The sequence below is a fragment of the Chiloscyllium punctatum genome, chromosome 38 (assembly GCF_047496795.1).
Source record: "Chiloscyllium punctatum isolate Juve2018m chromosome 38, sChiPun1.3, whole genome shotgun sequence".
In the NCBI taxonomy this organism is placed as follows: domain Eukaryota; kingdom Metazoa; phylum Chordata; class Chondrichthyes; order Orectolobiformes; family Hemiscylliidae; genus Chiloscyllium; species Chiloscyllium punctatum.
Window position 1 is genome coordinate 51,073,581 of NC_092776.1, and position 12,843 is coordinate 51,086,423.

The 12,843-nt window shown below is 40.0% G+C and overlaps 1 protein-coding gene across 1 annotated transcript in view; it reads right to left on the bottom strand.

The window, feature by feature from the left end:
• Positions 1 to 12,843, bottom strand: part of pcdh15b (protocadherin-related 15b) — a 1,519,471-nt gene that overhangs the window by 519,949 nt on the left and 986,679 nt on the right. The window contains exon 11 of the mRNA XM_072557866.1: positions 3,469 to 3,624. Within this exon, the coding sequence (XP_072413967.1) occupies positions 3,469 to 3,624 (156 nt within the window). The remainder of the gene's footprint in view (positions 1 to 3,468; positions 3,625 to 12,843) is intronic.

Consider the following 12,843-nt stretch of genomic DNA (forward strand, 5'->3'; position numbering starts at 1 on the left):
ACTTGGAGTATTGCTTGCAGTTGTAGTCTCCCTACCTAAGAAAGAATATATTTGATATAGAGGGAGTGCACCAGAGTTTCACTCAGCTGATACCAGGGATGTCGAAAAGTGTGGTGCTGGAAAAGCACAGCCAGTCAGGCAGCATCCGAGGGGCAAGAGAGTTGATGCTTCAAGCAGAAGTTCATCATCACACTCTTCGACTCTGATCTCTAGCATCTGCGCAGTCATCACTTTTCCCTGATACCAGGGATGGCAAAATTGTCCTATTAGGAGAGACTGGTTCAACTGGGCCTGTTTTTTTTTTGATTTTTGGAAAGATGAGAAGAGATCTGATTTAACCATTAAGCAATCTAACAGGGCAGGACAGATTTGATGCAAGAGGACATTTCCCCGGGTCACATAGTCTCAGGGTACAGGTCAGCTATTTAAGACTAAGATGTGGAGGTGTCAGTGTTGGATTGGGGTGGACAAAGTCAGAAGTCACACTACACAAGATTATAATTCAACAGGTTTATTTGTAATCACAAGCTTTCGGAGCACTACTCCTTTGTCACTTCACCTGACAAAGGAGCAGTACTCCAAAAGTTTGTGATATCTGATAAATCTATCAGACTGTAACCTGGTGTCATGTGACTTCTGATTTAAGATGAAGATAAGAAAAGATTTCTTCACTCAAAGAGTAGTAAATCTGTGAAATTCTCTGCAATAGAAAGCCATGGAGGCCAAGTCACTGGATATACTCAAGGAAGAGACAACACTTTCTATTTTTTGAAGGCATCATGGGGTATGGGGACAATGTGGAAATAGAGTATTGAATATTGTGATAAAAACTGCACCCACCCAGAAAGGTGTATATCTTTTGCTTTTTCCTGTAATTTTACATTTTCTGAGGCCCCTTGTAGTCAATTTTCCAGGAAAAAGTATTTATATTTTGCAGGCACACCTTATCTCATTTCAAGACCTGGCTTTCATAATTATAACTCAAATGCTTCTAGTTGACTTGTAATTTCTGCAGTTTTACAGGATGACATTTGTTTTGCTCTCTCAGCTTGGTGAAGCCTTCTTTCTTAATATAACAACTCAATCCTTTTCCTCAGGTCAGGTCATTTCAATGCAAATGTGCATATTTATGGCATTGTTAATCATTGACCTGAATTCATTTCAGAGTGTTCTTTTTTACCTGCATGTCTCCCTCAAATGTTTCTTTTCAACCTTTCCACCACTGTTGTTCTCAATTTGTTATAATTTTGGCAATGGTGATGCTTGTTCCAATGCTTGTTCCAATCAGGGGTAAAATGTGATGACCAGACACAATAGCACATTTTGCAAATTTGATCAAAGTACATTACTTAAAAGCATTGCAGTTACAAAACATGTGAACAATAATACAAAGGATGTAAGGCAAACACATCCTTGATCTGAGTTGAAAAATAGCATTTGTGATAACGCCTGATAATTGTCTGTGTGAGGATGTGTCCTTACCTAAGAAACAAATTTTCTTCTGAGCTAAACAACCTGAAGTGTGAGGCTGTCAAAATCCTACATTTTAGAATTGGATGAGGATTAGCTTTTTGTCACATGTATTCAAACAGCGACAGGGAAAAGTTTACAAGTCGCCACATATGGTGCCATCTTTCATACAAAAGTACCGAGGTGCAGATTTGCAAGTATAAAGTCTAAGGGAAAAAAAATATAGAAAAGTAAAGAAGTAAACACCAGCACTACAGGTCATAGGAATAAATTCAAAAATTTTTGTTTAGGTAAATGTCTCCAATATTTTTGTCTGGTGAGTGTTCAGTACATTCTTGTTCATGGCTGGCTTTGGAATCTGGAATTTCATATTTTTCCTGTTCAATCTAGTCCATCATTTTTCCAATCACTCAAGGGAGCTGTATTGGCTTTGGTGACATTAAAAGTATTTTTGCAGAATTGCCAAGCAACAAACAAACAAGGTAAACCAGGCTAGATAACTTTCATTTCGTGATATTAGCACATGTCTTATACCAACTAAGCTACGTGCAACCGTGCCCTCCAGGAACTGAATCACAAAAGTTAATTACTTTGGGCATGCTCCTGAAACTTTAATGCAAGTTCATCAGAAACCCAATTTATGCTGATAGACAAGGTACTTGCTGAAACAGTAGCAACCAATCAGAATAACTACAGAGCAAATATGTATATATAAATATACATTGAAGGAATGCATGCATCTCTGATAAAGCTACTGTTCCTTATCAATATCTAATTTCCCTGCAAAATGCGGTGATGGTAGCCACTTTCCTGAAAACACTTGAAGGCATGTTAGATTGGAAGGTAATTAAGAGACAAACACTTTCCAGTGGGTCTGGTGTTGTGCGTAGGCCAAACCAGGTAGGAATGGCACCATTTCTTCCCTAAAGGAGTCAGTAAACCAGATGGGTATTTAGAACAATGGGATAGTTTCATCATTATTGATATTATCTTTACCGCTCAGATTTTATTTAGTTAAATTTAAATTCCACAGCTGCCATGAGGGAATTTGAACTGATATCACTGGATCATTAATCTAGGTGTTTGACCACTAACATGACTTTGTATATATTGAATAGCAGTGCAAGTTTGAAGAGCTAACTGATCCACTCTTGCTCCTGCATTCTATTTTCTTTTATGGTCACACTGCATGCTGAATCTCAAATCACTCTGACAATGTTTAACCTTTAAGTCTACAGAATGGATCAATCGGATAATCTGATCCCATTTATTTCCCATCAGCTTTATGTACATAACGAAACAGGAACCACTTGACAATAAAAACCAAAAGAACTGCAAAACGAACAGTAAATCAGAAACAAAAGCAGAAATTGCTGGAAAAGCTCAGCAAGTTTCGCAACATCGGTGGAAAGAAATGAAGAATGGTCACTCGACTCGAAGCATTAGCTCTGATTTCCTCCACAGATGCTGTCAGACCTGCTGAGCTTTTCAGCAATTTCTACTTTTGTTTCACCATTTATTAATTATGTGTTAACAAAATAGGTCTTACATAGTCGAGGACCATTTCTCAGTTCAGGAGTAAATGGTAATTTAAAGATTTTGAATGCTTCATGATTTGTTTCCAAAGTAACTTCAATCATTGTTTACACTTTCTGCCACATTAATGTTTTTTGTCACAGCTTGTTTAAAGGTCTCAAATAACAATTTTCAATCATTTTCAAGGACTGAGTTCCATTTATTTCCAATCACACAAGCACAGTATATTTAGTCATAACTTATTTCAGTTGGATGAATTAATTGGCATTGTTGTTACACTTTTTAAAATGGAATAATAAACAGCTTGTTCTGATTTGCAACACAAATACATATAAATATTTAGACTGACATACATACCAACTCCTACAGATATTAACTTCATGGGCATTTAAACTAACCACAAAGACATAATGTGTCAAAGCTGCATGCCAGTTAATCGATTATCTCTATTGGCGTACAAACCTCATTGATTTCCACATGGTATCTTGACTGCTGAAAAGACGGAGAGTTGTCATTCCGATCCCTTACTATAATTCGCACTTCATGCTTGATGACACTTCCAACCCGTAGGTTTAGGCAATCGAGTACAACAACAATGGACTGGATATTTGATGGAGGCTATTAATGATAAAACAAAGAGAAAATTTCAGAATCAAAGCTATTTATAAGGTATATTCTACTGACACAAATCTCATTGAAACATTCCTGGTTTGCTGTATGAAAAACTGTCATGCGCATTACTGGAATGTTATATTATGAACTTTCAGTCAATGCTTTCTTAAAAAAATATAAACAAACTGCTAAGATGACAATCACAAATAATGTGATATTTGACCGTATCAAGTTGCCAATACCTAATTAAATACAGGCTTAGTACAATATACAGAAAGCAATGTTTTTTTCCAAATCCTGTGAATATTCTGCGGGCTGCAGCACATTTATTGTTATGTTGGTTAATTCTACATTATAAATCAAATCTGAAACTTTATCATTCTCAAAAGTATTTTTTGATTTGTTGTGCACATATTGCTGAATCCTACCTGAATCAATCCTAACTCTAAAAGAAGTATGTTGTCATGAATGCTTTTACTTTGTATCGATGCCCAACTGTTGATCTTTCATTCGCCATTCAAATTTATGTCCTTTCCTTTGACCCCTTGATTATACTTTTTATTCTTTTAGCTATTTACAATTATCGTCGCTTTAACAGGTAGCATGCCTGTTAAGTTGCTTTTAAATTCCTAACTCAACCCAGTAAGAATAACACATATGTAGAGCTTTTTATGGTTTATTGAATCTTAGAATCCCTATAGTGTGGAAGCAGGCCATTCAGACAATCAAGTCCACACTGCCCCATCGGGGAGCATCCCACCCACACCCACCCCCTACCCCATTCCTGTAACCCTGCATTTTCTATAGCCAATTCATCACGCATGTACATTCCTGGACATTATAGGCAATCTAGCATGGCCAATCTACCTAACCCGCACATCTCTGCATATCATGGGTTCAGGATGCATGATTGTGTCCTATATAACAGCACTACTTTTACAGTAACATGACTTCAGAAGGATGTGGAAGACACAATGTGTCAACATCCTTGATTTTTAAAAAATGAAGATACATAATACTGTGGATGCTGGAAAATGGCAATAAAATTGAAAGTGACAGAGAAACCCTAGCATGCCTGTCGGCATTTATTCAGAAAGCAACAGAATTAGTGTTTCAGCTCCAAAACATTCTTGTGGAGAACTGAATAGGTTGGAAAATTTATTGCTTTTAAGCTGTTGGCAAAGGGGAAGGAATTGTGAGTAGAACAGATAATGAAAGTGCCCAGAGAAAAGACAAAGGGAGAGCCAATTGTCATAGAGGATTGACATAGATTAAAAAATGGGTGTTAATTGTGGGTATGAACAGTAGAAAATAGATCGACTTTACTCAGACAAAACAAACAAGACATGGGGGAGGAGCATCTAATTAACATGGAGGGCCATGTTTGTGCTCTGAAGTTGTTGAACTCATGTTGAGTCCTGAAGACTGTAAAGTCGTGTAATGGAAAATGAAATGTTATGTTGGACTTTGCTGGAGCACTATAGCAGACCTAGCACAGACACATTAGCATAAGAGAAAGACGGTGTATTGAAATGACAAGCAAGTGTCAAAATGGCGTACTGAAATGACAAGTTAGCGACAGGAAGATAAGTAAAGTTGATAGCAGCAAGACTCAACTAATCTGAAATTGCAGTTCTAAACACAGCCTAAAGCAGCAGAATTATGATTAAAAACATACTGGCAGTAATTATTTACTGGCATCCAATCTAAATTAGCTAAGTGACTAAAGTGACAAATAAATACGCAGTAATGAACTTCACGCACATTTGTAAATTAGCCTGCATCAGATACATGCAAAATTCTTTGACACTTTACCCTCATAATCTTTTGTTCATCCTTCAGCTAGTTGATCAGGTTTTTGTAGTAATGGACAATACGAGAGGGAAAACAAAGCAGTATTGTTGCATGATACAAATTATGCAAAAGAATAAACAATAGAAACTGAGAAAAAGACTTGTGATTCAGATGATGCCAGCAAGGTCAAATTTCTTGCTCCCCTCTAGCTTTCCTCAAAGATGATATTGGTTCCTCCAATAATGTTAATCACAGAATTCCAGGAAGTAAGCAAGAAGAAACAGTATTACACGCCTAAGAGTACCTTTCCATTCTTTCCTTTTCCTTGCATTTCACACTTAAAACTGAGCCAGAATTGAGGATTAATGTTTCACCGTATGAAGTGCCTCATATTTAGTGCTGCATCAATTAAGCTCAGAGGCAATTAGGTTATTTAATTTTTTGTTCATTTGCTGAACTTTTTAACCTGTATAGTGGTTTTCTTTAATCTTTGAATGCAATATGTTATTTCTTTCCTTAAAGTTTTAATAAATTTCTTAAAATTAAATTTATTATCTGCCCTTTCTTCACTACTTTGCTGTGCTTTGCTAGAATATAATTGCCTGATATCCCTTGTCCATTCCCAGTTAACTTACTTTTTTCTTGCCTGTCTGACCATGATTCCTGACAAGTAGGTCCTCTTCTTAAACAAAAACAGAAATTGTTGGGGAAATTTCTCTAGGGTCTGGCAGCATCTATAGAGAGAAAACAGAATTAACATTTTTGAGTTCAGTGGTCCTGCAACCAGTTCTGAAGGAGGATCACTGAACTGAAAACATTAATTCTATTTGTCTCTTCAAATATGCTGCCAGGCCTGTTGCAGTTCTCTTTGGGCAGCACAGTGGCTCAGTGGTTAGCACTACTGCCTCATAACGCCAGGGTCAGAAGTTTGTTTCCAGTCTCAGGCGATTATATTATGGAGTTTGCATGTTCTCCTTATGTCTGCACAGGTTTCCTTTGAGTGCTCTGGTTTCCTCCCTCAATCCAAACATGTTCTGGTTAGGTGGACTGGCCACACTAAATTGCCCATAATGTCCAGGTATGTGCAGGCTGGGTGGGTTAGCCATGGAAAACGCAGGGTTACAATGATAGGGTAAAGGGGTGGGTCTCAGAGGATCAGTGCGGACATGATGGGCTGAATGGCCTGCTAGCACACTGTAGGGATTCTATGATCCACCATTTTCTGTTTTTGTTTCAACTCTTCAGCATCCACAGTTCTTTGTTTTATTTTTAGGTAATCTTGTTGCTCTGTTAAATGGATCAGTTGTCCACACGTCTTGAAACAGTGGCCAAGGTCTTCTGATTTCTTTATAAATGTGGGGCAAAGGTATGAGACAAACGTTCACTGCTCCCAGCAGTGAGGCAGCATACCAGACAGCCTGTCGATGAGCTCACTGAGAGCAGAAAGGCATCATACAATGAGTAGTGAGCCCAAAGCTGTTGGCCAGTCAGAAGCTGGCAACTTCAGGGTCCTCAAGACGGCCAGTTGAGGCCTTCTCTAGTGGCAAGAGGCAGGTTTCTTTTAATGTTCTTCAAGTGGTGTAGGCATCATGGGCAGATAGGTGCAAGGGTCAGTTATTTACCCACTGACTAAATCTACGATTACCCCAGATTGGACAAGTGGTTTGTAGTCTTCTATCTTGCTTAGCGAGGAGGAAGGTGTTCTGGGAGATGCAATTTGAGGCCCTTAAGTGGCCATCAATTGACTGCTAAGAGTGTTAATTGCTGGTGTGTGACAAAACTACCTTCTGGACATTCTAACCTATTGGTTAATTGCAGAGGTAGCAAAATGAGAAGAATTTGTCTCCTCTTTGCCACTTACATGGACTTGAAAATTTCATCCTCCCCCAGTCTGGTGGAGTATAAACAACCAAATCCTTCCCTGCTGAAGTAATACCAACAAATTCAAATTATTTCCCACTGCTGCAAACAGAGATCTCTGTTGTTAATCCCTTCTCCATTACTATTTCCAATCAGACAATACTCCTAATAATAGGATAATTCCAAAACAAAGGCAACATGCATCTCTTTCAATGGGTAAGGAATAAAATTGTAGCTTGAATTTGCATATGTGCAAGCATATTTCATGAATCCCCCATGAGTGACTGAATTTCACAAATACAAAGGAACTTCAATTATTCATCATAATCAAAGGGGGCACTCATGTGGATAATTGAAATTGACACAGTTACGACTTCCTGATTTTTGGTCTTGCTCCTAGGGTATAGGACTGTGCTAGGTGTAGCAATGGCAAGTGAAATACAAAAACAGATTTTAATCTTTTTAAAGCAGAGTAATGTTAGACAGAAGATTGGTGTCAGTCAGTCATGTAATAATTCAATTCATTGCGCAAGGCGTAAACGTCATGGATGTCACAGAATCTAATTGCACTACTTTTCTTTACATAACTATGTCCCAAAGTAACTTATCCTGACATATACCAGTCATATCAACATCTTCTTGCTTGAACCTCCATCTCCACCCACCATCAGCCACTTCTTGCATTCAACCTCCTCTACCCTCCCCAACTAAAAATAAATTCAGCACATCAGACAAATCAGCTTGGACAAGGGCAGCAGCACGGTGGTTAGCACTGCTGCCTCACAGCCCCAGGGACCTAGGTTTGATTTCAGTCTCAAGTGAATGGGTGGATTTGGCACATTCTCCCTGTCTCTCTGTGAGTTTCCACAGGTGCTCCACAGTCCAAAGAAGTGCAGGTTAGGTGGATTGGGCGTGCTAAATGCCCCAGAGTGTTCAGGGTTGTGCAGGTTAACTGGGTTAGCCATGGGAAATGTAGGGATAGGATGGGAAGCTGGGTCTTGTGGATGCTTTTTGAAAGGTCAGTGTGGATCCAGTGGCCAAAATGGTCTCATTCCATATTGTAGGGATCCTATGAAGAGGGAAGAACAGTAGTCCCAAGAAAGTAACTTTTTAAAAAGAAAATTGTTCTTGTCATTTTTCATGATGCTAAGATAGTTTGCATTCAGAATATAACTTGCATTTATATAGCATGTTATCAGGCCCTCAGGACATTGTGAAGTACTTTACAATCCTTGCATTACTTTTCAAACAGACAGGTGTACAGACAAAAGTCACCGACAATTTCCATTCAGCCAGCTCCCATAAATAGCAAACTAATGGTGACTTGTTTTGATGTATTTGGTTATGGGAAGAGTGTAATCCAGAAAATCAGGAGAATTGGCAACATTTCTTCAGAGTGCCATGGGATCTTTCACATCCAATAACTCATCTGAAATTCGGGACTTCAGACAGTCCCTCAGTACTTCATTGAAGTGTCAACTGAGATTAAGTGCTCAAATCTGTAATGGGACTTGAATTCACAATTTTCTAACCTAGAGGTGAGGATGCTGACTCTTTCATCTGCAGAATTAGTTAGCTGAACCAAAGACATAATGCTGAATGCAGGCATGCCAAATTGTCCATCGAGCCAAAATTTACATTGAAATGTAACTTCTTTCATGACAAATATGTTGTATCAAATGTGCTCATTTCCAAAGAAATGAACCATATCATTCATGGAAGAATCATAACAGTCTCCATTGCAAAATCAATGCAAATACTCTATAAATTACAAAGCAGAATTAATTTACACTAATGATCAAAACTGGACGGCATAGGTTTAAGGTGAGAGAGGAAAGATTTAAAAACGACCTAAGGGGTAACTTATTCATGCAGAGGATGGTGCGTGTATGGAACAAGCTGCCAGAGGAAATGGTACAACTACAACATTTAAAGAACATCTATATGGGGATACGAATAGAAAAGGTTTAGAGGGTTATGGGCCAAACGCTGGCAAATGGGTCAGATTGGGATATCTCATCTGCGCAGATGAGTTGGACCAAATGGTCTTTTTCCATGCTGTATGACCCTATGATTGTAATTCACGGTGTTTAATTTGAACAGTGTTCTGAGACATTTAACTAAAATAAACTAGGCCACCTGAAAAAGGTTTGACTTGAGGGAAGCAATTTCAAAACATGAGACAGAAATACATGTTGTCATGAATGGTCACGTAAAGGAACGAGGGGATACACAAAGCTGAATGTCTTTTGAAGTTGACAAAACTACTTCCTGTCATATTTGGGATGTTAAGGTATTTCTTTAATTAATTTTGGCATTGCTACCAATGAGATGGTCACCATCTCATTTATTCCTGCTCCACTTCTGCCCCTTAGGACATCAAGTGATTAGTGTTGAATAAGTACTCTGAGGAATTACTGGGACAGTGAAGCTCTGTATAAATTAATCTTTTATCAGATTTGTAAAATTCATTGAAAAATACATATTTCTTAGGATTTAGATACTGCACCTACAGCCTCCAAGATGGCGGTGGATGAGGAGACTTCAGCCAGCGCTAGCCTATTTCTTTTCCTTTCTTTCCTCTTGTGAGTGTTTTTTTTCTCTCTCTCCTTTCTTCACAGTTATGTCTTGAAGTCCCAGCTTCAGTGTGGGCTCAGACTCTTGGTCATAGCGAGGACCTGGCAAGTCATCAACTTGGCCTAGTATGACTGTCTCCCAGCCCAGTGTGGCAGTCTCTCTGCCTGGTATGGTGGTCCTTTGAAAGGGGGGGCTTCTCAGCCCAGCATGGTGATTTTTCGGCAGCCCATGGCAGACCTCTGGCCCAGCCTGGCCTCCCAGCCTTAGTGATTCCAGAATGGTCTCCCAGCCTTGAGGTAAAAGTCAGCGTGGTATGGAGTCAAGGCCCTTTGTGGACTGGAGGCTAGTTTTCAGCATGGACTGAGTTGGAAGGACTGTTATTCTGAACATTTTATTTCTCTACTTTCTAATTTATTCCTATGATATGTAATGCTGGACTTTTTTAATTTCTTTATTTTTCTAATTTGTTTTTCTTCTAAGAACTTCTTCTAAGAACTTGTACTGAAGAATTTGTACCTAGGTACCGTGTACCTAAGATGGCACCATAAGTGGTGACTTGTAAACTTTCCACGATTCTCATTTGAGTATGTAGCTAATTCAATTCAATTCAATTCAATATTCATTGCCCATTTAGACATATTCTCAAGAAAAGAATGATGGATCATTGTGAACATACTTCAACGTGCCGTTAAGTTGTAAGTTCCAGAAATTTGCTCTAATAACAATAAAGGAAAGGTAATTAAACACATTTGTAAGTAAACCGCCCTGCCAGTTGTGTTGACAGACTGTGGCGACTTAAATCAGCCAACACTTCAGAATCCCAGTTCTGTACTGTCCAACCAACCATAGAGTTAAGATCATAAGATCCATAGGAGCAAAAGTAGGCCATTAATTCATTGAGTCTGTTCCAACATTCAGTGAGATCAGGGCTGAGCTGATAGGCCTCAACTTCACTTTCCTCCTTTTTCCGCATAACCCTTGATTTCCCTACTGATTAAAAATCTGACTATTTCAACCACTAATACACTTAGCCTCAACAGCCACACTCGGTGAGAAAGGATTTCATGGAATCACAACCCTTTGAGAGAAGAAATTCCTCCTCATCTCTCTCTAAAATATGCCATAGTTCAGGCACAATGTTAGCTTGCATTTGATCAAAGAAGCTTCTCCTTATAAAAGGACCCCAGCAAGAGTCAGAATGACTCTGAAGAAAGTTGCTTCCTGAAGGGTAATGAAGGCAGGAACAGTGCAGACAGATGTAGGAAGACTGTTATTCTTGTTTTCTGACTCTACCTGGGAATGCTGGAAGTGCTGAGGATCACAAAGTATGATGTTCTTTCTTATGAACAGGAGGAAGAGATTAATCATGTAAACAGCAGATATGACTCAACTCAGTTTGAGTATGGTGCACAGAATCTGGATTCAGTATCAGAAATGCTTCAGTGACCTCATTAGGTTGTAAGATAAACATTATTCCACTTTCAGATGACAACCATCACTGCCTGATGTGGTATTCTCTTGAACAGTACTCTTGCTGACCAATACAGCTTGGGCTTCCCTGTGGTTTTTCCCTCTCTCCAGGCACCTCCTCAGATCTTCATCTTTTTACTTACCAATTGTCCTGAGCTGGCATGATATCGGTGATGACAAGGGACCCTAGCATAGACTCAAGAGGGCCCATCATGGATGCCATGGTGATGACAAGTGGACCCTGTGACGATGATAAGTGAGCTCAGGACAGACCTTGTGGTGACAGCGAGTGAGCACATACTTACTGTTCTGGGTGGGAGCATGGGACCTGACACTGAATTGGCAGTTGTTACATCGGCGGAGACAAGGTAGGCCCAGCAGTGAGTGAGGAAATTGGTGGGTCCAATGCAGGATATGGCGAGATGGTGACAAAGAACAATTGGCCCAGCAGCGAAAGATGAAATTGGAGAGTGGTAACTTCAATGTTGGTTTGGTCTGATGTAGACGGCGGTGAGGCGGTGGAGGAATGATGGCAGCACAGGGCTCATTGATTATGAGTTGGTTTGGGACTAATGGACTCTCTTTAGGTTATATGTGTGGGTGCCATGGTGGCTCAGTGGTTAGCACTGCTGCCTCACAGCGCCAGGGACTCAGATTTGATTCCTGCTTTGGGTGACTGTCTGTGTGGAGTTTGCATGGTGGCACAGTGGTTAGCACTGCTGCCTCACAGCGCCGGAGACCCGGGTTCAATTTCCGCCTCAGGCGACTGACTGTGTGGAGTTTGCACGTTCTCCCCATGTCTGCGTGGGTTTCCTCCAGGCGCTCTGGTTTCCTTCCACAGTCCAAAGATGTGCAAGTCAGGTGAATTGACCATGCTAAATTGCCCATAGTGTTAGGTAAGGGGTAAATGTAGGGGTATGGGTGGGTTGCGCTTCGGCGGGTCGGTGTGGACTTGTTGGGCCAAAGGCCCTGTTTCCACACTGTAATCTATTGTAATGTAATCTAATGTAATCTCCCTGTGTCTGTGTGGGTTTCCTTCAGGTGTCCGGTTTCCACCCATAATCCAAAGCTATGCAGGTCGGGTGAATTGGCCATGCTAAATTGCCCATAGTGTTAGGTGCACTAGTCAGGGGTATGCATAGGGTAGGGGAATGGGTCTGGCTGGGTTACTCTTCGGAGGGTCGGTGTAGACTTGTTGGGCCAAAGGGCCTGTTTCCACACTGTAGGGAATCTAATCTAATCACACTCATAACACACTACTTTCTCTCATGGAGAAGAAAGTGCACAACTCCAAGGGTCAAACCACAATCATAGCTATCCTGATCATGATGAAGCAGGAAACTCTGAATTTACAGAGTTTCATACAGACCAGATATCAGTGTCAGAGAGATGGGATGGCCCAGACACCTGGTGATAGCATTAAACAATGCAACTGCCATATGGGACTTAGTCACTTGTTGATTTGACGTCACAACTTACTGAAATGCAATGATATGCACTATGGTAAGTTTGCACCTTTTCCTT